We start from the raw sequence: 25,752 nt of genomic DNA, 5'->3' as shown, positions 1-25,752 counted from the left end.
GACAACAGTTTGAATGTGTGACCTCAGTTGCTCTGAGTTATGAAAGAGATTTGGGTCAGATTTGGGACAGTCTCTGATCTTCCAAGTTAAATGGGCATTCATTCATAGGTTGTGCTAGATATTCCCAATGCAGGATGAATTAGCATATTTAACAGCCTGTCAAAAACACATTATGCCTTGTCACTGGCTATGCATGTCACAGCTCATCTAGCCAGATTGAGATACAATGACCGAAGAATCTGTCTCCATCTACTGGCAACAGATTTAACAGTAAAACTCTTGCTTAGTCTTCAGTAACATTCAAAAACTACAATATTCCAAGGCATGGCATATTTTATGACACCTAGGAACATTTTATGACAAACAATGAGAATCTGTCTTATAATTAATATACTAAACTAGTTGATAAAACTAAAACACAGAATGGTTCTCTTTAAAGTAACTAAAACCAAACCATTCATTGTTATCCACCTGTCCTTGTTTCTGCTTAGAGAAGTCATGTGATATCTTCATTGTTATGATATTTTTGTTGGACAAGCCATCTTTCATCTAGACTACCGATGGTGTAATTCATAATGTCAAATTTAAGACATTTATCGACATCTTTGCCAGAAAATGAAAGTCTGATGGCTAAGTATGCAGCACATTCTGCATACAGCAGTATCTATGAGTGCAGTTCCTGTGCAGTAATATATATTCAACCATGTAATGTCTCTGTGCTGTGATAGGCTCACAGTCATGTTCTGCTCTCCCCTTTCCTCCTCCTACTTGTATCCTCATCACAGACTTAAACCCTAGCAAGATTACATCTCCTTATCCCTTAAGGAGATATCAGTGTGTGTGTGTGTGTGCGCGCACGTGTGTGTGTGTGTGTGTGTGTGTGTGTGTGTGTGTGTGTGTGTCTGTGTGTCTGTGTCTATGTCTATGTCTGTAAAGTGTGTGAAAGGGAGAGGAAATATAACAGAGAGAAAGAGTACGAGAGCAAAAGTGAGAGCCTTGGTACATTAAACACTTAACAGTATGTTAAATTACCAGTTTGGAACTCAGCAGTGCACTAATTCCATGTCATCATATTTCCTCCTTTTTTTCCCCAGCACTGTTCTGTCTGCTTCTATGTTAGGTGTCTAGACCAGGTGCTAGATTAACATTCTGAGTGTATTTAAACTGGAAATAGATTCGCAGCAGACGTATAGCCTCAACAGGGCTGTCGCTGCTGGCAGGACTGATGGATGATCAGTCTACCTTTTTGCTGACACTGGAATTAGCCCCGCTGGCTTTGTTAGCATCTAATCTCCCTGGCTGCGCTGATGACCTCTGGCTCTGCTTGGCATACAGTACACCTGACAATCTCACCTGCACATGATAACAATGAACATGATAACAATGAAAGGTAGAACCTGTACATATGGCTCCAAAAACATACATACATAATGCTCCAAAAGTTATGATTTTACCTGAACAGACAATAGGATGATGTTGGTCCGACCCTAAACAGTAAACCTACTGAGCGCACTATTGAGTGCAACAAGGTCATTCCCACATTGCTGGCATATGGACCCCAATCCCTCACCCCAGCAGGCCTGATTTCTGATGTCTGCCTCCATATGGGTGGTGGCAGGGTCTTAAACACCATAACAGGTCAGAGTTAATTGAGCTAAGCACTGATTCCTCTCTGTAACAGTGACCCCTGACATTACAGGGTGTCCTTCTTTCAGAGAAGGCACTCCTCGTCCAGACCAAAAGGCAAACAACAAGGTAATCTATTCCTTTTCCCTTCAGTTTTAATCTAATACAGTGCCACCCTTCAGAATCAGCGGCACCCTTGCTAAAAATAAAAATAATTGTATCAATTATTCATATAATATAATATATATTTTTTTTTAATTGAAAATAATCTTACCTTTATTTTAGGTATGTTTAGTCTGAGAATAAAGCAACCATCAGTGAATAATTATTTAAAACATCATCATGTCATAATTATTGGCACACCATGACATTTAAATTAAGGAAATGAAGTGTGATCCCCCGCATATTTAAGAAATTAGTGAAGTGTTTTGGAAATTGTAAGCAATCATCAATGATTTCTTGTTTCACTGGGGTATAAAAATTAGGTGTTTTGTATTCTGAGTGTGAGCCCATTGTTTAATTTATTGAGTTCTAATGTAATAAGACAAAGGTGTGCTGACTTGTACAAGTCCGGGAATGGATACAAGAGAAAAGCTGCACAACTTAAAATGCCCACATCAACAGTTAGGGCAATCGTTAAGAAGGTAATGAAATTCAAATCATGAGCCAACCTAGAAGAGGATGCAAGGCTATTTTGTCAGCAGCCACAGTGAGGAGGACAGTCAAGAAATACAGAAAAATCTCCAAAGGCCACAGTTTCAGAACGATAAAGTTTGTCTTCAAATCCACAAGGTATATTTTGCCAGACACAACTGTGACTGGGGACAGGGTGCTGTGGTTGCTTTGAGCTATTTGACTCTAAACGCTCAAGGTTGGCAACTGAGAAAATGGACCTATTACCAAGTGTATTGTTATAAAACCTGGTCGTGGGTGGATCTTGTGGTGCCATGGCCATCCCATTCCCCAAACCAAGGACTCTGGAGAGATTCGCATTGAGGAATGGTCGAAAAACATTCTTTTGTTTTTGTGGTAATGGGCTCATATGGCATGGATATGTTTTCTTTATTTGCTTTATTTTCAACATTTGATAAACAGTAAGGGACAGTAACAGTAAGGGATATTTACGTCAGCCTTTTCCACTTGTATTAAATAGGGGTGTCAATCATTCTAAAGGGCACTGCAGCTACTCTACATTACATCTATAGATGATGAGTGTCTAATGTACAGCCCATATAATATTACATCTATAGATGATGAGTGTTTAATGTACAGCCCATATAATATTATATCTATAGATGATGAGTGTTTAATGCACAGCCCATATAATATTACATCTATACATGATGAGTGTCTAATGTACAGCCCATATAATATTACCTCTATAGATGATGAGTGTTTAATGTACAGCCCATATAATATTAGGGGAAATGGACACACTGGCAGACACACTGAGCTTTTTAGTATGCCACTGTTTCACTGGAAAGACAGAATAACCACAATGAGCTGATATGACTCAAAGGATTGAAAAGCAAGCAGATGAAATGCCGTTCAATCAGAAGAGGATAACATTTTATGACAAAAGGCATTAATATGAGAAATAAAGTCGGGGGGGGGGGGGGGGGGGGGGCATTAAAGGATTGGAAACTCACAGATGAAGAGATCAGAGAAACTGTTGATAGCAGATAGGAGACAGACATTTATAATAATACATAACGCGCGCACACACACACACACACACACAAACACACACACACACACACACACATAACGCCATCAAACATGAAAGGGACTGTGCAGCTACTATAACATGAAAAGGTTTTGAAAAGCCGGTAAAAATGTGTAGTACATGACTAGAGAATAGTTAATAGTTTGCTTAAAGAAGGGAGCATAACTGCCTCTTTATGTCTAGCAACATGGGATGCGGGTCAGTGAGTAATATAAATCAATATTCATATTGTGACACAGATGTTCTTCATCTGTAAGTACTCGGATTTTTCTCCACCCGGCCGACCTCAAGCAGATGGGTCCCCCCTTATGTGTCATGGTTCTGCCTTAGGTTTCTTCCTGCCTAACAGGGAGTTTTTTCTTGCCCCTGTTGCCATTGTGCTTGCACTAAGGGGGTTCAGGCTCTGGGCTCTGTAAAGCGCCTAGAGGCAATTGTATTGTTATGGTGCTATATAAATCAAATTGAATTGAATTGAATTGAATTGTGTGAGTTGTGGCTCTCAACTTTGGATTGTAGACTGACACCAGTTGTTTTTAGTAAGTGGGTTATTCGCTGTTTGTTGTGTTCCAGTTTCTTGGGTCTTTCCCGGGCAGCAATGGGCTCAGTGTGCAGGATTCTCCCGGGGTTAATCTGGGCTGGGTTCGGCCCTACCCACTCTAGTGTACTAGCACTGTCCCTCAACTCCTAATCCTGTTAGCAGAACGTCTTTTCCTCTAATCCACCTCTTCTTCTTCTCCCTTGCCTCCAGTGCTGCAGACTGCCTCTGGAATGTTGGCCTACAACTGAAATATCAGGTAAGTGATCAGTCTTTATCAAATTCTGCCCACTTGCAATTGGAGAAAGGCAGCTAATTCATATACTTATTTCAGTTTAGCTTCCCTGCTCACTTCCCCTGGTCCCCAATTGTGTCTGTCTGAAGGTCTCCAGTCACTGTATTTTCCATAGGGATATATCTGTGGCAAACAATGTTTTAGAGTTTTATTATTACGTTTTCTCTTTGTGCATCATATAAAGTAGTTTGTTTTTGAAGGCTGTCAGTCAGTATTTAGTGCAGTCATTGCCTGGTTATGACTATGATCTTCTGGAGGATTGTTGAGATCCTGCTGCCATTCATTCTTGTTTGTCTGAATCTGTGGGTTTTAAAGACACAGACTAGGGTGCAGGTGCGAACCAGAAATTACCCATTTTGTTAAATTACAGTATAAATGCCTGTAGAAAGATCGGAATGAATGGGTTTATTTGGCTGTTTGTGACACAAGTAACTCCAGTTTCTCTGTGAGAATGAGAGATGTGTTCATTACCTTTAAGTGCCTCTTAAGAGGACAATACAATGATTACCTCAAAAAGGTAAGCCCAAGGGTTTTTGATTCTACCTGAAACGGAATCTCGCAGCGGACTCTTTTCAGATATGAATTTGTATGGCCAGCTGGCGGAGGTGTCTATTTCTGCTACTCCACTGGTCTGGAGAGATTGGGGTCAACCACATTACCTGATTAGAGCTGACAGTTCCCTTGTCATGCTGCCCAGCAACTATGTACTGCTATGGCAGCCAAACATAAACCAATCACAAACATTCATTCATGTGGCAAAAAAATATATTTTATTCTTGACAAAAATATTTGTTTAAAATCTTTTGGACCCATAGACAAAAGACTGAAAAAAGAGACATTTATTCCTGGTCTGGAGAAATATAATCACCTTAAACAAAAACAGAAGATTATCCATAAGATTATCAAAAATCCCCAACTTTTGTTGTATCCTCATAAATTCAAAATTCAGTTAGTTATGAAAAGCATTTTCATTTTTCATTCATTTCACTTTCGATATCTACATATTGAACTTTTAACAGTTATATTTTTAAATAAGTAGATTTGTGTAGACCTTTTACTGGTAATAGAGTGAACATTTTGATTTTGTGTTTAAAAGAGAGTCTGTTTGGTGGTGCTTAGGATGTTCAGCTGGGTGGTGAAAGTGGTTCCCCAGCCTCCTGATACTCCAGGAAAACTTGGGGATGAAGACAAGCCCATTCCACCTCCAGTACGTAAGACAGCTGTGTGTGTGTGTGTGTGTGTGTATGTGTGTGTGTGTGTGTGTGTGTGTGTGTGTGTGACTGTGTTTGTGTGTGTGTTTAAGTGTTTGTGTGTGTCTGTGTGTCTGTGTGTCTGTGTGACTGTGTTTGTGTGTGTGTTTTAGTGTTTGTGTGTGTTTTAGTGTTTGTGTGTGTGTGTGTGTGTGTGTGTGTGTGTGTGTGTGTGTGTGTGTGTGTGTGTGTGTGTGTGCGCGCGTGTGCGTGTGTGTCTGTGTGTGTGTGTGCGCGTGTGCGTGTGTGTCTGTGTCTGTGTCTGTGTCTGTGTCTGTGTCTGTGTGTCTGTGTGTCTGTGTGTCTGTGTATCTGTGTGACTGTGTTTGTGTGTGTGTTTTAGTGTTTGTGTGTGTGTGTGTGTGTGTGTGTGTGTGTGGGTGCGTGTGTGTGTGTGTGTGTGTGTTAGTGAGTGTGTGTGTGTGTGTGAGAGTGTGTATGTGTGTGTGTGTGTATGTATGTGTGAGTGTGTGTGTGTGTGTGTGTGTGTGTGTGTGTGTGTGTGTGTGTGTGTGTGTGTGTGTGTGTGTGTGTGTGTGTGTGTGTGTGTGTGTGTGTGTGTGTGTGTGTGTGTGTATGTGTGTCTGTGTTTGTGTCTGTGTTCCTGCACACCTCCCAATGAACTCACGTAACTTGATGTTAATGTTATCCTTTTAACCAGGAAAAGAAAGTGTCATTTAAAGAGCAAGCTCCAAAGGAAGGTAATGGTCTACATACTATACTACTCTACAGCTGTATCATATTAAGTCACAAAAGAAACAACGATAACAGTATACAACATTTTTAAATGTAGCAATGTCACTTTTATATAACATGAGTGGTTATGCTCATAACTAATTATGTAAAATCAACAGGCCCCAAACCAGTCAAGCCTAAAGAGGAGGAAGTCTCACAGGACATTAGGTATGTCAAGTGAAATGGACAGATCTAAATCTGTGGTGTTAGTATCTAAGCAGGTGATAAGCAGACACCTGTGTGTTGTTTGTGCGGGATGTGCGGAGGTGTTGTTTGTGTTAGGCCTGTGTTTTTCTGTGTGCTCCCTGATCCTGGAGCTCTGCCATGTTCTAATGACCTGCTAGGATTGTGACACAGAGGCCTGTACAGGCTGCCCGAGATGATCGGGGGAAAATCCTATCACACCTTGCATAAGCTTACTGCCTGAAGCAGGTTTCATCTGCCCGTCTGCTTCTGACCGCCGCTCTCTCTCTCTCTCTCTCTCTCTCTCTCTCTCTCTCTCTCTCTCTCTTCTACTCTACTCTACTCTACTCTACTCTACTCTCTACAGTAACCAGAGTGGAGTGTTGACCTGGCTCTCTCATGGATTCTCTAGTGCTCTGCCCCAGCCAGCAGGAAGCCCGAGGCTGTCCAGAGCAAACTCAGAGGCGAAGGTAAAGTATATACAGACCAGAACATGACATCCTTTCATGATCTTCCAAGCCCAGCTAACTAATACATTATAAAAGCCCTTATGGTGATACCTTTGGAAGAACCTCCAAAGCACATATGTATAATAGCCTGCTGAATTACATAGCCTCTTGTTGCCTTGGCTACAGGAGAAGCTGAGCAGAGAGACAAAAAATACACGTAGATAATTGAAATATTTATATATTACTATTTTTCTTTTTTTTTCAGGATGATGCATCGGGCGCCAGGTAGGTTTTTTTTCTATATAATGTATCATTCATTATATTTGTTTTTCAGTCCACCAATAATTTCCCAGAGTGTTCAGTGTACATTCATTTATGTGAGTGAATATATCCGAAACTGACTTTGACATATTCTTACCTTCCTCTCACTGACCCCAGTAAGGCAGATGAAGCGTGAGTACACCCAGTCTCATTCTAGCTCTGCTTTTGCTAATGTATCTAATGTTTAATTCTCCAAGAATGAATGAATATGTTGCATCTCTTCATGATATATAACGTTGGCAGCTTAGCATGTAAATTAATGTCATGCTTCTTTTATGCAAGTATAATGTTATGCAAATGATAAACAGATTTTGCATACTAAGTGCCATTTTGTGCCTATCCATACACCAATTACTGCAGTAGCAAATCACATTAACTTAGCTTTGTATACAAAAATATTTATCAGGAATGTCAGGAGTCCATTAATTCTACCAAAATAAATATCAAGGTCATGGCAGCTCTTATTGTAGCTGTGGCAAGCTCCAGGCTGGCTTATATTCAAGAAAGTTCAGACATTTCCCTGAAATGATTATTACCTTGCATTTAATTAGTGCTGTTGCCATCCATTCAGAAATATCAAGATCACAATGATCAAATTACTTTTATCCACACCTTATTTCTACCTGTTGTTTTCTCTCACAGTCATTCTGTTCATGCATTTAAATGGCTTCTAAAAAGCTTCACAATAGCCTACAACATAAAATCTGCTTTCATATGTAATTGCTTCACTTGTCAATCAATTTAAAAGATAAACAATCCAGCCATGGCATTTTCTGAGTAAAGATAACTGAGCTCAAATTACCTGACAAATCAACCTCCAACTGTGGATGAAACAATGTCTGATTTAAAATGTCAGAACGTAATTCTAAGAAGTATTTATTATAAAGTCATTGTTCTTCAGTTGAAGGAAGATGGTTGAAAAAAAAATGGACAGCTAAGCATAAGAGATCAGGCTTGTCATCCATTCATTTCCAGTAGGCTGACAGCTATGTTAATACTTGTCAAACTGACAGTCTTGCACAAAGTATGGTCAAATCTCATTTAATGACTACAATTTACCAAAGAGATTGTCATGATGGAATTGACCCCTGAAAAAAATCCACTTTTAGACCAATGATAAACTGTGACCGGCTTGTGGATGTGCGTGGCCCTCTGCTGCCCCCTAGTGACGGCATGGTGCTCAGATGATTTCTGTTGTCCAATTGATGGCAGCTTCACACTATTCCGTTTTTTTGTTTACATAGTCAAGGCAGCGGAGTCATGGGCTGGTTCGCGCAGGGACTAGGAAAAGTCGTTCCTCAACCAGATGACAAATATAAAGAAGGAACAGGGGAACCGGAAGAGACCACAGAGGTACTAAAGGAACTCTCGCCATCGACTCACTGGCTTCCTGCCCATTGTCATGAGCTTAGCTTATGTGTGTAAAAGTAGTTTGCCCAGTTTTTCCCTGTAGGGGAACTTTTAAATATTGCCCTGTGTTATGTCACAAAGAACTTTTATAGGTTCAGTCCTGCAATTAAATGTTCTTTGAAAGTACCCTCTTGTGATCAGTTTTTTAGTTGTTAACCTGACATACTGTAGATGTTCGGTAGTTCCATTAGTTAGCCTTATGAAATATTTTTTAGGAACTCCTTACCACTAGTCTCATTAGACCCACTAGAGGGACCAGGGATAGTTTCATTTTAGGGACATTAAATATGCAAGCAATGGATGTAATGTGTTAACAGGTGGTAAGTACATTAGTATGGATTGTGATTGATGATTACTTTAGTCATCAAAAGTCACCAAATAATTAGGATAGGTTGGGAATCAAAGAAAAGCACTATTCTTATACATCCCCTTGAAACCCTCACAAACTTGAATCAGTGAATCCTTCAAGGTATCTCTGCTACTTATCAAGCAGAAAACCACAAACTGCTCTATACTATAGTATATTTATAAAACATTATTTTTGAATGTTTTCCTTTTTTATATTACTACATATAGAAAAAGACAAATGAAGACCATCTTAGTCTGAGATGGCATCTGAAGCAATGTACTTGCTCTTGGTTTATAGACATCTCATTTAGGTTTCAGAAGCAGTGGAAATTCTGGTGCAGACCAGTGTAAGTAAAGAGGGAGCAATTCTTGCTAATTCAGGCCAACAGATTTCCAGCCACAATGCTCTCCTTCTGTCCCCAATCCACAACTCCACAAAGAGGGGTTCAAAAGATACCAACCTGCCATGGAACTCACCATAATCAAACCATTAGGTGATCCATGTGCTTGACCTATTTTAGCTATCTGGCCCTGGTGGATCTCAGTGGAAGTGCTGTTCCCTCATCCCAGAAGGCCCTGGTTTCCCAACCCCCACCCCTCCCCACTGACCACAGCTGTGCTGTTTTTTCTACAACAGGGTTTTCTCTAAACGGTTAGCTTATTCTCTGATCTCTGCTCCAGAATTTCTTATGCAGGCTTCTGAAGTCATACGTTTGGTTGACCTACTAAACTGTAAATGTGACAGGACAGCCCCAGTTTTTGAAAAAGGATGAAAATATCCTGAAAATATCCTGCCCAAGTTTTGTTCGGGAGCAGGATAGGAAGACAGTGCTCTTCCCCCAGAAGGAAGTGCATAATTCACTCCAGAGAGTCACCCCAGCTGTGGCTGCTTGGAATGGAACACTGCCTTTCCATTCATATCATCCTCAGGATGGACATGTGAAGCTTCATGTGCTTCATGTGTTGAAGAATAGCTGTAATACATTATGTGATTGTTTGTATTAAACAGTAGTAGTGTAGTATGGTTTTGTGTAGTAGTAGTAGTGTACAATGGTTTTACCCAACTGCTTCTGCAATCTCATTCATTTACAAACCAAATGAAATGGTTTTGATGTATTGTAATGTGAGCAGAAAACGGAAACAAAACTTCCCATTCACTAGTCAGGGTCTTGACAAAACTTTTTTCCTCTCCGAAATTGCAAGAGGAAAAATATCTGCATAAATATTTATAATGGTATGCAGAATGAAATTCAGTTTAATTCAGTTTATGTTACTAATTTCCACTGAATCTTCCTTCTCCCCTCAGGTGCATGAAATGAAAGATGTCCCTGGTGAGTGCATTTCTATGGTTAATGGTATGGATTAGGTTTCCTTGACATGACAGGTTTTACAAAGACAATGGTGTCAACATATAGTATATTCAGAGGACAGAGACATGTGGAGACTATAATAAAAACGTTCTTGTGATCGCTGTTTTTGTTTTTTTTTAATCTTTACTGCTTTGTAGACGCTGAGCCTCTCATCCCTGTTGTGGAGCTTGTGTCAGATGACGAAGAGGATAACAAAGGTGCCCCTCCAAGGTGTGCTCTCCATCTCTCTCCTTCTCTATCTCCCTCTCCGTCTCCCTCTCTGTCTCCATCTCTCTCCTTCTCTATCTCCCTCTCCGTCTCCCTCTCTGTCTCCATCTCTCTCCTTTTCTTTTTCCCTCTCCGTCTCCCTCTCTGTCTCCATCTCTCTCCTTCTCTATCTCCCTGTCTCCTCCTGTCCTGTCCATGGTCACCTCTCACAGTGTTTGTCTTTCACAGTGTCATTAATTGGATAAAGCAAGGCTTTGAGAAGGTGGTCCCACAGCCAGTTGATGGGCACTCAGAAGTCACAGTAAAGAAGGAATCAGGTAGAAGACTAGGAGAACTTTAATCAATATCAGCATTCAACAAAACATTTACAAAAAAACTTTGTGTGTTTGTTTGTTTAAAACTGTACCCTTCTCTTCTTTGTCATATAGTGATATCCTCTCCTCCTGAAATCTCCAAGGCTGAGGAGGAATCTATTAGCTCGAAGTAAGAGAAACATTTAGGGACATTACATTGTTCAGTAAAGCATCACTGTGCAGGATCATCCTCATATCCCGTCATGCTGTCAATATTTCAAGATGTTTTATATCATACCAGCAATATCAGTGTGAGCTCCTGCTTCACTGGGGCCTGTGCACAGTGGATGGATTAGTGACATTTCTCCTCTCTCTTTCTGCGCTTCTTTCATTTTAGTATGGTCGGCTGGATTGTGTCGGGCTTTGGTCGCATAATGCCTCAACCCGTGCTGAAAACTGGGGTAAGTGCCTCAATAGACTGTTCTAATGGGCCTACCCACAGGCCCAGCTCTTGAATGTATTGCAAGCGGCTCTTTTTTTCTTTCCTTTTTTTTCACAAAACTAAGGCTCCAGCTAATTTGAAATGTCGCTTTACTTTGCAGGAGAACTGTGAATCAATGCAAAATGGTGAGTAGTCCTTCTAATTCGCTGCCATGATCATTCTTGTTCATTGGTAAAGTATGCCATGCTTGTGCTATTTGAATGTAGTCCATAGTTGATGCATAGAGGACAGCAACTCAAGTGACCTTGAGAGTAGGTGCCATCTGAAATTGACCTTGAGAGAAGGTGCCATATGAAAGTAACCTTTAGAGTAGGTGCCATATGAAATTGCAAGGTACAGGTGGCTTGAGGTTAAGAGACTCCTAACATAAGGCAAAAAAGTCCACATGTTGCACTAGCAAAGGAAATTGGCTTTTGCAAGATTTACGTGGAAAGTGTATACATGACCTGATAACAGTAAGGACAGCACTAAAGCACTTTTCCCCAACCCTGCTCCAAGCCTGACTCACTTCCCTAGCAGCTCACACCCACCTAACTCAGCTAATTAAGTGGATTACAAGTCATCAGATCAGTCCAATCAGGGTCATTAGAGAATGGGAGAGATCCAAAACATGCAATTCCATGAGGTGCCAGCAACACGTTTGGGAAACACTGGACCAAAGGAGAGGTGCTTAGCTGTGGGATAGACTCTAACTCGGCCCTTCTTCTCCTTCTGTTTCAGGGAAAGTCCCCTAAACAAAAGGAGGAAAGGACTGGGAGAGTCACTCACATGCACCTACAGATACACAGACAGCAAACAGACAGACAGACAGACAGACAGACAGCAATTGCAAACAAGCAGCTTTATGAGCGCAGCTGTGTATCAAGCACTTTGTTTCTCATGGATAGGGGTGCAGTGTGAAGTAATGCTTTGCATAGAGATTATTCAATGCTATGGTTTAATGGAATTATTGCACTTTGTTTGAAAGTAATCATCATATTCATAGTATTCAGTTTATCATATGACGTTGTTGCCACCAGAGGAACTTGTTTGAGCACATACTGTTACACAAATCCATCAATATCATGATTTATCCGTGAAGCAGGAAAACTCTTTAACTGCTTTCACCTTGCGCCTTGAACTGGTCATGTAATTGCATAATACAGGCATTACATATGGTCATATCAGATTTCACATAACGAAAGTCATCACTGGAAATACTTGCTAGCACAGTTCAGGCAACTAATCCATTTTGTATTATACAATGATGGCAATGACAGAATATTGTATGATGATTACTGGTTACACAAGAGTTATTGCCAAGTTTAAAAAAAACAGCAAGATGAAGAACATTTGTGAATAAGTATATGCAAAGATCAATGAACATACAAAGTTTTGCCATGTATCAGATATTGTGCAGTATGTTTTAATTAATTAAATAAATGTGTGTGATTAAGGCTTCATGTATTTTTTTTTAAAACATGTCTGTCCTACTATAAAGAACTACAGTATGAAACAACACATAGTATCATCTTATTTATGAAAAAGGAACTCCTTGCCACTAGTCTCATTAGACCCACTAGAGGGACCAGGGATAGTTTCATTTTAGGGACATTAAATATGCAAGCAATGGATGTAATGTGTTAACAGGTGGTAAGTACATTAGTATGGATTGTGATTGATGATTACTTTAGTCATCAAAAGTCACCAAATAATTAGGATAGGTTGGGAATCAAAGAAAAGCACTATTCTTATACATCCCCTTGAAACCCTCACAAACTTGAATCAGTGAATCCTTCAAGGTATCTCTGCTACTTATCAAGCAGAAAACCACAAACTGCTCTATACTATAGTATATTTATAAAACATTATTTTTGAATGTTTTCCTTTTTTATATTACTACAGACAAAGAAATGGCATAATAAGAGTAACTATTTATGATTAATGAGAGCCATTTCATTTATCAATAGTTATTTATCGTAATTAGCAACACCCAAGCATGCCTTCATTAAGATGATCTATGCAATAGGTCCCCTGACAGGCCTGGTTTTAGCACATTCATGCTCTGACCTGGCCCTGCTCCCTATTCAGTGTGTCAGCTGCAGGACCCAGAGGACATGGTCCTGGAGGAGGTAGAGTCTGATTGGGAGACTAACCAGAAGGAGCAGGGCACTGCCCAGCCGGCTGAGGATGCCTCACAGCCCAAGACCCTGGGCACTGCCCTGCTGCAAGCTCTGCCCCAGATGATGCCACGTGTGCTGGCCATGGATCAGCAGGAGGCCCAGACCCCGACGGAGAGGTTGGCACCCCGTGTAGTCAACATCAGGAAAGAGGCAGAGCAGACTGCCTTGTCCGGTCTGGAGGAGAGGTGATAGCCATTTTCACTCATTTTTTCCCCCCACTTCCTCAACTTTGTGAGAATCTCATGAATGTCTCAGATCTCATCTAGTATGCAACATGCTTCACCTGCACATGTTCTACCTCTGCGTTAAGGATAATTACCACAGCCTTACAGGGAACTCAAATCTGCACCCAGAATGTCCATCTCTGCTTTAGTTTTCATGCTTTCATGCTAACATCCTGTTCACAACTCACTGTATTGAACATCACTGCTGATGTGTAACAGCAGGCTGCAGAAGCAGCGACTGGAGGCGGCCCGCGCGGCGGAGGATCTGGCCCGGCAGGCGGCACAGCAGGCTGTCAGGCAGCTGGAGGAGGACCAGGGCACCCCCATAGCCCCGTTGGCAGTGCCGGACGATGGAGAGCAGTAAGTCATAGAGGAACACACAGCCCACCAGGGTCAAAGGGCATAATCAAGGCAATCACACGCCCCTTATGGGAGCGTGCTGGGGGTTTTGGGGTGTGCTTCACCCTCTCATGTCCTTTGCAGACATACTTGGTTGAGCTGTGTGTGTTGATTTTGAGATCTGGGATTGTGATTGAAGCAGTGCATGATTAGCAGACTGATGGTTAATGCTCAGACACGTGCACACACACACAAACTCACAAACACACACACACACACACACACACACACACACACACACACACACACACACGCACACACACAGGGCCCACCCTGAAGCATGTGAGATGTGGATCCGTTTTCATCTGCTCACTGTTTGTTTCACAAAGACTGCCCGATATCCTGGAGGAAGATAATGAGGAAGACCCAGAGTAAGTGCACTCTCTCTCTCTCTTTCTCTCTCTTTTTTTATCATCTCTCTATTCCATGCGCTCATCTCTGTTCCGTCTCAGATTCTGCTTGTTTGTGTATGTGTGATGCTGTGTGCATGCGTTTACAGGAGAGCACACTGTGTGGCCAGTTACTGTGTGTCTTGCCCCCTCTCTGTCTGTCCTTCCCTGCACTTGCTTTTTATGTGTGGCCCATGTCTATGTGAGAGCTAAGGCTCTGTTTGTCCTCTCTGGCACGCTGTACAGGCTGCAGGGGCTGCTTGAAGAGAGTGAGGAGGAGAGTATGCAGGATAAGACCACTGAGTAAGATCTATCCTCTGCAGGGTGCTTTGCCTGTATATGAGTACCCATACTATCCCCTTCATTTGAGCTTGTGAAGCACATCTTATCCCTAAAATGTAGAAGTCTTTCAGACAGAATGGGTGCATTCTTAGTCCAAGCTTTAGCTGCTAAGGAGTGCTTGAACAACTTGTTCTGGACATCTCAGCACCCTTCTTTAGGCAAAGCAAGTGTGCAAGCAACTTCTTATGAGCATAAATAGTGACTTTTGCTGTAGGCGACATAGGCAATTGCCAATGGCACAAATGCTTGATTGCGATATCCCATGGAATGCAGAAATGTCAGAAATGTGTCCTAACTTCCTGGATACAAAATAAGGGACCCCCACTATGTACGCTTTTTTCCTAAGCTTGTGAAGAAAAAGGATTTCCCTCTTAGTTATTTTCATATTTTCTGTATTTCCTTCATCGCTTTAGTTCAGGTAAATTAGCAAATAAAAAAAAATCATACTTCATTCCTTCATACTGTACAACCCCTAGGCTGCTGTCGCATAAACTGGCCATTCCTAACTGGCCTTATATTTTTTTTTAATATTACATCACTCATATGCACAGTATGCTTTTGCCACAAGCCAAAACCCACTGCTTCAAAGCATCGCAGCTTCAAATTAGGAGAAATAGAATATGCTTGGCTTTACATCATTTTGAAATAAAAACATATTGCTCAAGTTTATCGCAATGTCAATGCCTTGTCGTTACTTTTTTGTATCTACCTTACAACTTCTAACAGAGCGGAAATTAAGAGGTAGGTTACACATTTGGAAGCGCCTGCCTATTATCACGTAATACATCAGACTAATTCAAACCAGAAGCAATTCTTTTTTGACTGGTTGGGAATGAACCCATAGAAGGTTGCCATACCTCTGACAACTGCATTGGTAACAGAACCCAAACAACGCATTCCAGCACACAAACAATTGGATTAAAAGTCCTCTTAAGGAAAGTGTATTTCAGATTTATGCTCATGCTTTATAGTGTATTACTCAGGTGTTTTTCAGGAAATACAATAGTCACAACTCAGAGCTAGTTTGATGGATAAGAAGGCTGGGAAAACTCTTTCTCTCTGCTGTGTGTGTGTATGTGTGTGTGTGTGTGTGTGTGTGTGTGTGTGTGTGTGTGTGTGTGTGTGCGTGTGCGCGTGTGCGCATGTGCGCGTGTGCGCGTGTGTTCGCGTGTGTGTGTGTACTGGGGTAATTGTTTGTGCCATTATCCCATTATATTTGCATCCTTTCCTCTTTGGTCAAACTAAAACCGGATGGTGTGCTCCTCTTTCTCATTTGGACAAAAAACTTCAGTCCCCTGGCTTTGACATTATGTTCTTCTTTAATACTTATTTCAGTTGCTTACTAGAAACAGTTCCTGCTGAGGAAGAAGAACTTCCTGAGGTTCCATCCCCAGAGCCACCCAAGGTCACGGCAAAGAAAGCCTCCATTCCTGATGAGGCACCAGTGACCACTCAGCCTCAGCTAGTGACCACTCAGCCTCAACCAGTGACCACTCAGCCTCAGCCAGCTAACAAAGAGCCCACTCCACCTGCTAACCAGGTATGTCTGACCCATGGGCTGGTTTTTGAGATATGTGAGGATATGATCATTTTCAGACAACTGGTGTTGGCACACACGTCAGATGATTAATCAGGAATATTCTTGTTCATCTACAGGAAGAAGACATAACAGAGGGGGGATGTGGAGGTTAGTGTGTTTTTGCTTGCTCCATTGGAATTGAGTATGTATTATGAGTCATGCATTGTGGTATGCGTATTGTTGTTTATTGTTGATTTTTTATTTTATTTTGGCATCATCTTGATAAGATGTCCCTCTATCTATAGTCAGCTGTCTTGGCCTTTGCATTTAGCATTGCTAGGGTAACTTAATGTAGTGGTTGACGTAATGTACACATGCTCTAAGGTGTTCTGTGTCCTGCAGTGCCTGATAACTGCTCAGCAGTTAAAACCTGGTTCCTGCGCTTTCCGCACGCTCCTGAGTGCCTTGACCGCTTCAATCTGCTGTTGAAGGAGTATGACATCAGCTTGCCCAAACTGCCCTCGCTGTCCCCTGAAATCCACGAGTTAGCCGAAGAAATCTCCCAGCTGCCCAACGATGCACACCAGTACTACCTTAACGTCGTCAACCGCCTCAACTCCCTTAATCCCCTAAAGACTGCCTAAGTAGACGTGCCAAGACCTGGAGTTAGAGCCTGTAGTCCCCCCCCAAAAAAAAAAAAACTAAAATAAAACAAAATAACAAAACAAAACTCCATCCCCCTGCCAATCATTAGATACATTTCAGAGCCTCTCACTAGAATCCAGCCTGCATCCCGCCAAGGCCCTGCTCAACTTGCCATCATTCAGGTGAACTCACAACTCTGTTGAGGGTCTGTGCCGTGCTGTGCTATGCTGTGCTGTGCCGTGCTGTGCTGTGCTGTGCTGTGCCGTGCTGTGCTGTGTTTTGTTGTGCTGTGTCATGTTTGTGTTTTATTAGCACAAATACAACAATAAGTAAGTTGATGACACAACTCGTACCCGAGAAGGGATTGGTTCTCAAAAGGTGATCACATCTAGCCTGATGATGTCATACTCATAATTCTAGTCAGAATATGAGTCTGAAACTGAACCATTGGGCTGTGATTATGGGGCGTGTTTCAACGAACCAGGAAAGAAAATTCCTCTTCGCTGAATTGGATACCTAGAACCAATCAGAGCAACGTAGTATTACCATCTGATAGATTAAACTTTTACCTGATCCTGTAGGAAGGACGGCAAAAACATCTTTTCAATCGACAAATGCCTTGATCGCGTTTCTCTGTTCCTCTTTCAAAATGAATGCGCTGTCAATATCTGTTGAGATATGCCTGCTCACGTTACTTAATTAGCACTCAAGGCTAGAAGCTACCATTTGTTTCAATGTTTTTTTTCTTCTACGCGTTAGCATAACCTATCAATAATGGTCTAGAGTGCTTCAGTTAAGACCTACGATCCTCGGCAACATTCGTGTTGCACATACACAACTAACCGAGTCAATGTAGACATAAGAAAAGTCGTGTAGATAGCTTAAATCATATAAAATATGTCCCACTAAGCTCCCGAGACGGCGCCATCTTTGTTCGATGTATATTCTATCTATCTAATCAACTAAAGCGTTGGTTGGTCATCTGTCCATCAATGTATAAAGCCCGCCCTTACAATTTGATTGTTCAGATCACTTTTCTGAGACGTTTAATCTCTCCCAACTAGTTCAATTCCAGACTGAATCTCCCAGACCAAAAATTTGGTGGGCGGAGTTCAGGCTGGTATCCTGGCTAGATCACATCAGGATCCCACTCACATAGATAAGGAACAATGTATTGAATCAGACATATACACTGTTCCCAGTGTAGAATGTTTATTTTTGAACAAGCTATTGGCAAACGGATATTGGTCCGAGGTCATGGCAAAGTAACACTGCTGTTGAAAAAAACACATTCCAGTAAAGTCATGCACGTGCCAGTTTCACAGTACATAAGGCTACTGAGTGGCCTACTTTTTGAGACACTGCTGTTTAAGTAGGCCACTGGTTAAAGTTAATTCAAGTTGAATCAAAGAATTACAATTGTCCTATCTCTGGAAATGTTGGCAAAGTCTGTCACTAATGAACAAGGCAAATACACATCTTTCTAGCATACAGCTCAAAAGCCCAGGGTGTGCTCCAATAGCTATTCCATTCTGACAGTGTTTCCTTTTATATTTCAGAGGTCATCCTTGAGGTTGTTGTAAATGCTGAAAATCTGGATGTAAAAGCTCCGTCCATTCCCGAGATCATCATCCCTGATGACCCTGAGCTAATGGGCATCAGTGTGCCTGTGCTGGCAGCCAATGGGTGAGCTAATTGGCATTAGTGTGCCTATGCTGGCAGCCAATGGGTAAGCTAATGGTACCTCCTGTCCTCAAGATGGAGATATGCCGTAAACACAACTTGTGCAAGATAATGCAGACAAAATAGCATAATAACAAAAAATTAATCTCTCTGTGTCTGTTACCCTCACTGCATTTTGTTTCGCCAAAGCTGCAGAGTTAATAAAGAAAATATCAGTTCATTTATAGTACCCAATAAAAGAAAATTATAAAAAAAATTACAACTAGTAGGCTACTGAATGCAGTAATGTGCACTATATGTCTAACCTTCGGTTTTCAACCATGTACATCTTTAGCTACTCAACTGTGTAACACCGAATGCCTCTTAACTCTTACCCTTCTTAGAAAAGCACTCGACCCAGAAGATGGAGAGCTAAAGACCAAGAGTCTCCTCGGCTTGGATGACGAGTGAGTAACACACATTGTGCCACTGCTCTGCCAGCCACACCCAATGTGGTGAATGGAAACTTAAGAACGTCGCCAAGTAATTACAGCAGCTGTGACCGTGCCAAGGCAGTGAGAGCATGCAGGGAGGAGTATATGACGTTGAATGTCAGTATGACTTGCTGGGCAATGCTGCTGCTGCTGTAGCTCACTCTGGTCTGGTGTGCTTTTATGTGGTTTCCAACAGAATGAAGGAGCGGTCGCACTCCTCGGCTAGCCACACCGGCGTGGATGTGAACGAACGTCTGCAGGAACTGGTTAAGCTGTTCAAGGAGCGTTCAGAACGGGCCCGCGATAGACTCATTGACCCAGATGAGTCTGACGAAGAGAGTCCATCCTCTTGTGAGTCACCCACCCCAAAGTCAAGCGTTGGGTTCTGGATAAGAGCATTGTAACCTGAAGGCTAATTAAAACACTTATTGAATCATTGCATTAATAAGTGGGGTTGAGTTGCTTAAACCTTGGGCAGAGCCAAGTGTACCAAGGCCAAATGGGCTCCTCTGATGTCTTGTCTGCCCTCTGTAGCTCCTGTGAAGAAGGCCGCACCAGGGGATCCTCCTCCTCCTCCTCCCCCCGAGGAGACAAAAGATGCCCCTGCTGAACATGAGGTGGAGGAGGAGGAGGAAGATAAATTCTTTGAATTTATGGGCTATCAAATCAAAATACCCAAACTCAAACTTCCTCCACTGCCAGGCTGGGCTAGAACCATCGTCGACTACCGCTTCCCTGACAGTATTGACCCTGTTACCAGTAAGTTTTTTGTATTGGTATTTAGGACAAACACAGGGAGAGAGAATAAGTTTCCATACTATAGTTTTAAAGAAAGTTTGAGGTAGACATCCAGGGATCTTGCAGGAGTTAGGCCTTGTTTTCTCTTTTCTGTCTGTGACACAAACCAGGGCCTTGTCTGTTTTTACCACCCCAGACTTGATCTACGTGTTGTGGCTGTTCTTTGTGACATGCGCTTGGAACTGGAATGTTTGGCTTATCCCCGTTCGCTGGGCCTTCCCGTATCAGACCTCGGACAACCTTCACTGGTGGCTACTCACTGACTACTTTTGCGACCTAATCTACATTGTGGATATTATTATCTTCCAGCCCAGACTCCGGTTTGTCCGTGCTGGAGACATAGTGGTGTGTTGGAGACTCATTACATGAATAATATGCACATACCCCAGCAGACAACACAGGCTACTCAGATAATAAAAGCATAGTCTTCTAATGTTTAAAAATAGCGATCCTATAATGAAATGTATTTATTAATTTCAGTGTGACAAAAAGGACATGAAAGAGCACTACATGTCAACTTTGAGATTCAAGGTAAAGTGAAAATGGAGGACACATTTCATTACCCTGTGATTACATCATATCTACCTCCGCAGTAACCCCATATGTTGGTATTGTATCCTCTGGGGTATTTCAGATGGATGTGATCAGTCTGTTCCCTATGGACCTGCTGTACTTCAAAACAGGCGTTAACTCCCTTCTGCGCTTCCCTCGCCTGCTTAAGGTAAGACAGCATGGCACTGATATGAAATCCAATGTTTCAATAATCCATCCATCCTAGAAACGTGCATCAAACCATTGGTTGATTTGGACTTAATTTGGTACTGTTGGGTTATGTAATCTTCTATTAATGTCTCTCCTTTCTCTTCCAATGACAGTACATGGCATTCTTCGAGTTTAACGACCGCTTGGAGGCGGTGATGAGTAAAGCCTACATTTACAGGTAATACCACATACCACCAGCAGGTGGAAAAGGGCCACATGGGACTTCTGAGAAACCTTGCACCGGATACTGGACAGGCTGTAATGTGTCTTTCTTTGGATTAAACCATGTCCATTCTGTTTCATTTTCACAGAGTAATCAGGACTACCGCCTACCTGCTGTACTCCTTGCATATCAATGCATGTCTCTTTTATTGGGGCTCAGACTATGTAGGCCTGGGCTCCACTAAGTGGGTTTTTAATGGCAAAGGGAACATGTGAGTGACCAAATTGTATTATATGCCATGCCATTTACAATCAATTATGAGTCTGCCTGCTTCAATACTGTCTCCTAAGAGCCTCTGTATTTGTATTTGTTCCCGCACAGGTACATACGCTGTTACTACTTCGCAGTGAAGACTCTGATCACTATCGGTGGTTTACCAGATCCCACCTCAGTTTTTGAAATTACCTTTCAAGGGGTCAATTACTTTGTGGGTGTGTTCGCCTTTTCCATCATGATTGGTCAGGTTGGTCAATAATTTGTTTCTCTTCTTTTATATCATTAATGACATGATATGTAACCCTAGGCCTTAGTATTAGTTATGTTGTGTGTTTCTGCAAGTGGATTATACTGATTGTTTAATTTTGTAGATGAGAGATGTCATTGGAGCTGCTACAGCTGGACAGACATACTATAGATCTTGTATGGACAGCACCATCAAGTACATGACCACCTATCACATTCCGAGTGAAGTTCAGAACCGGGTCAAAACCTGGTATGACTACACCTACACGGCTCAAGGCATGCTGGGTAGGTATCGGCATCTGCACAGCCAGGTGGCTCTTCTCGAGGAAGGGAGTCTGTTACATGACGAATATGGCTGTGGAGAAGATATTAGGGATCCACAGTATTTCTTCCTCTCTGTATTTAATCAATACAAAAAATGTCCCTCGTTCTTTTTTGTTTTGTCTGTTTCTACCTGTAGATGAGCAGGAATTGCTTGTACAGCTGCCAGATAAGATGCGGCTTGATATGGCAGTGGATGTGAACTATTCCATTGTCAGCAAAGTTGCCCTCTTTCAGGTGAAGCACTCAATTGTAGCATCTCTCAATAGAAGGTTTTTCTGGAAGTACTATCATAAATGTTCACTACATTCAGGTGACTGACAAGTTCTCTATTTTCTGCTTCCTTAGGGTTGTGACAGACAGTTGGTATTTGACATGCTCACAAGGCTTAAATCTGTAGTCTATCTACCAGGAGATTTTGTCTGTAAAAAGGTAAATATGCTTCTTACCTTCTCAGGCCACCATTATTTTTCCTCCGTTTTGTCAATTGACGCTGACTGAACATGTGCCCATGTCATTTGCCAGGGAGAGATTGGTCGTGAAATGTATATCATTAAAGCAGGAGAAGTGCAAGTGGTGGGTGGTCCTGATTTGAAGACTGTATTTGTGACAATTAAGGCAGGTTCTGTGTTTGGAGAAATCAGGTGAGCACTGTGACACATTGCCACACAGCTTTTTGGGAGTTGCATCTGTGGGTGGATTTGAGTCATTCTACCTGTGATGTCATGATATCTCCCTGTGTCTGTTCAGCCTCTTGGCAGGAGGTGGAGGTAACAGACGTACCGCAAATGTCAAGGCTCACGGGTTTGCTAACCTAATGATCCTGGATAAAAAGGACCTGACTGATATCATGGTGAACTATCCTGAGTCCCAGAAGCTGCTTCGCAAGAAGGCCAAGTGAGGGAGACGGCTGCCCGACCCCCTGATCCCAGCCAAGAGTTTCCAGCGCACCTACTGACACAGCTTAACAAACACACGCGTGCTTACAGGCCCGGCATGGGAGTAGAACACGCTTACCCTATGCTTTCCATCACATCTCCAGATCTCTAAATCGTGTGTGTGTGTGTGTGTGTGTGTTTATGGAGTGTGTCGCATGGTACAGCAAACTGCCAGTTTCTGTCCCTCCCTCTCTTTCGAACTGTGAGCCTTACTATGTTCTGAGAGAGAGAGGGGGGGGAATGAGTGTGATGGCATTAGACGTATGTCTCATGATTCTGGCTGTTTTTTACTCGTGGATCCAATTTATGGTGTGTGAGTGTGGGCGGGGGGAGGGGGAGGATGTAAATGAACTAATGGTGACTGTGTTTTGCTTTTCTTTTAGCCTTTTTAAATTTGTATTTGATTATCAAATATGATTTCACATTCCCCTCACCCTCTCGTTGCCACACAGGGTAATGTTGACAAAGGATAAGAAGCCTGACGCTGGTGCAGGCAAAAAAGCTGAAGAAGTGATCCCAACACGCCCAGAGACGCCCAAGCTCTTCAAAGCTGCCCTGGTCGTAACGGAGCACGCTGGTATCAAAGGCACCTTCGCCAAGCTAAAGGAAACATACAAAGAACCTGGGCTGGAGGTACTTACTCAATTAGCCATCTTAACACATCTCTGAAAAAACTCTGACAGACACAAAAAAGTGTTCGCTGAACATGCCAGAGCTCAAACTCAAGTAATCATCTTCAATTCTCTCTTTCCCCTTGCCTCCTTCCCTCCCCTCTCAGCCATCCCCTTCATCTTCCATTTCTCCCATGCCTCCCTTAACGCCCGTGCGTCGGCGCTCTCCTATCCCAAAGATGATGGCCCAGGACGTGGATGACACCGTATCTGAGACAGCCGACAGCAGTGTGCGCATCCGTATGACCCCGCGCCAAGGAGGAGAGGAGGTCCTGTCTGTGGAGCAGGGAGCAGGAGAGAAGGAGGGTGGAGATGCAAAAGGGAAGGGGAAATAAAGCAACGGAAGGAAGTAGAAGTACAGCTCCGTCACAAGTGATGTCAAACACAGGAAATGACATAATCTAATCTCAAGATCACACCCAAGAGAATAGCCCCAGTGCATCTGCCCACTACATGGCATGCAAACAGTGGACCTCACCATGGTAAAGTTTTGGGGGGGATCCATTGTTGTATGAACATAACAAGGCCCTGTTATATTTTGTGTGCGTTTCAGAATATCTATTAGTCCTTTATCGCCCTGTGGCCATCAACTGAGTGCACAGGATTGATAAACTGCCCAGGCTCTAACTCCAGGTCTACTACTCTGCTTTTTATTCTACTGACACAACTCTAGGGATCTGTGTCAATTTCACTATGGCCTTAGGTGTACCCTTAACTGACAAAAAATAAGGCCTATGGCACACACCACTCAAAAAGCTAACACTCGTCTCACAGCACATAACTGATCTACACTCACACACTTAATGTAAACACATAATGTAGATATGCATAGCAGAGAAGCATCAATCACTTTACAACTCCCCCCACAGGGGTTCTTCATTGATTTGTGATTGCTTGTATCTCTACTGTAGTCAACAATTGTAGTGTTAAAGAAGCTCATAGAAATAATGTATTATGATACTACTTCTCAATGTGTTCTAGAGACTTAAATGGATGTCCCAGTGGCTACTGACTAGAATAGAGGACAATACCATTAAGACAGCAGCAGACATGGAACAGGATGCTAGTTCAGTCCAATGCTTTCCACTATGGGAGTGAGAATCAATGCCTGTGATCAGTCCCTGTACACTCTCTTTGGTCAATCACATGATCACAGAGTTTTTTCAGGTCAGCTCATTGTAAAACATGGCTTACTGAAAGTACATCTTGTTTGACTCAAATGGAAATAAATAAGCAATACATTGCTACAAAACATGTTATTTACTGTTTTTTAAATTGTACTACTTAAATGTATATTAGTATTACAGCATCAGCATCTGCAAATCACTGAAAGACTTTTCTATATTCAGTTAAAACCTCAAATAATGTTACCTTTTCTTTTTATGTCTCTGTGTAAAAGAGAGAGAAGGAATGGAGTGTTTTCTCAGAGAATGACACACAGGAAGAGGACAGGATGACTTGAGGTTCACATTGTTTGTAATTCCCTCTAACAAACGAAAGGGAGGAAGTGAGAAAATACACTAATTTGGAAGCAGTGCAGACCACACACACTAGGCCCCAGCCAACCGTTAGCGACATCCAGTCAGTGCAGGCCCAATCAATGCAGGCAGCAGACAGCCAGACAGTGGATATATATTTATACAGCATTGAAAGCACCGTTACATTGTAGGGCCTAATTCATACAGAGGCAGAGAGAAAATGTAAAAAAAATGTTTTGTTTTTTTCTCACACAATTACATTTTGTGCACAATAAATCTCATAATGTGTTGTTCCATATAATTGCTGTTCTGATCATTTGACACATAACCCTGTTTCCATCCCTGCCTTGTCAAATCAGAATACATGTGTACATGTTTTTTGACCATTATAAGCTACAATATAGCCTACACAATATGTGAAACAGGCTTAGATCCAATTGGCCCTACCACCAGTTCCGCGGTCCATGAGAAAGCCCATCGTTTTTTCACCAGTCATTGCGCAATTCACCGACAATAAGAATATGGTGGAAAAAATAAAAGATTTAATCTCTAAATCTCGTGACAGGTCTTTCGTACTGGTCGATGTAATGTGCGACGTCAAGTAAACAATAATGCACATCACCCTGTCAATTAGGCTGATCCATACGACTGATAACTGGAGCCTGTGGGTTACTCAACAAACCAAAGTTGACTTCCTGACTAATGTCTCTTTCTCATGCTCATATTTAATGTAATGGGCTCACATGTGATGCTGTATTTTGGTAGCTGAAACTTGTTGGACTGATTCTACCTCGCGCCTCTTTTTTTCACTTGATGGGCTAGCAGACTACGTCACTGTTTCTGACTCCAGTCAGCTGTGCGCGCGGCAGGCTCCACTGAATGTTTTATCCGTCCTACTCCGCTCTTGATTTTCACAGATTTTAATGTCATTAGTTAATCATCATGCTCTCATACATGGCATGCTTTACTGCGTTTAAGTGAACCTGGTACAAGGACTTCCATATCACATTCGT

General features: G+C 42.1%; 1 protein-coding gene across 1 annotated transcript; it reads left to right on the top strand.

The window, feature by feature from the left end:
* Window positions 1-5,302: 5,302 nt before the first annotated feature.
* cngb1a (cyclic nucleotide gated channel subunit beta 1a) lies at window positions 5,303-23,596 on the top strand (the record flags this gene model as incomplete). Its single annotated transcript, XM_080843202.1, has 37 exons — window positions 5,303-5,389; window positions 6,094-6,133; window positions 6,287-6,335; window positions 6,718-6,820; window positions 7,065-7,084; window positions 7,238-7,252; window positions 8,365-8,473; window positions 10,185-10,209; window positions 10,386-10,458; window positions 10,684-10,772; window positions 10,884-10,938; window positions 11,146-11,209; window positions 11,351-11,375; window positions 13,321-13,597; window positions 13,856-13,996; window positions 14,365-14,406; window positions 14,671-14,727; window positions 15,493-15,507; window positions 16,102-16,306; window positions 16,423-16,453; window positions 18,490-18,616; window positions 18,997-19,059; window positions 19,283-19,437; window positions 19,621-19,845; window positions 20,021-20,229; window positions 20,365-20,415; window positions 20,519-20,605; window positions 20,760-20,824; window positions 20,958-21,080; window positions 21,191-21,332; window positions 21,457-21,616; window positions 21,792-21,889; window positions 22,001-22,084; window positions 22,178-22,296; window positions 22,403-22,549; window positions 23,043-23,223; window positions 23,369-23,596. 37 exons carry the CDS (start codon window positions 5,303-5,305, stop codon window positions 23,594-23,596), a joined length of 3,786 nt encoding a protein of 1,261 aa, XP_080699328.1.
* Window positions 23,597-25,752: the final 2,156 nt, after the last annotated feature.

Source organism: Sprattus sprattus, assembly GCF_963457725.1.
Source record: "Sprattus sprattus genome assembly, chromosome: 8".
NCBI classification, from domain to species: domain Eukaryota; kingdom Metazoa; phylum Chordata; class Actinopteri; order Clupeiformes; family Clupeidae; genus Sprattus; species Sprattus sprattus.
Note: the sequence above shows the minus strand (reverse complement) of the source record. Positions and strands in the feature narration are given on the sequence as shown.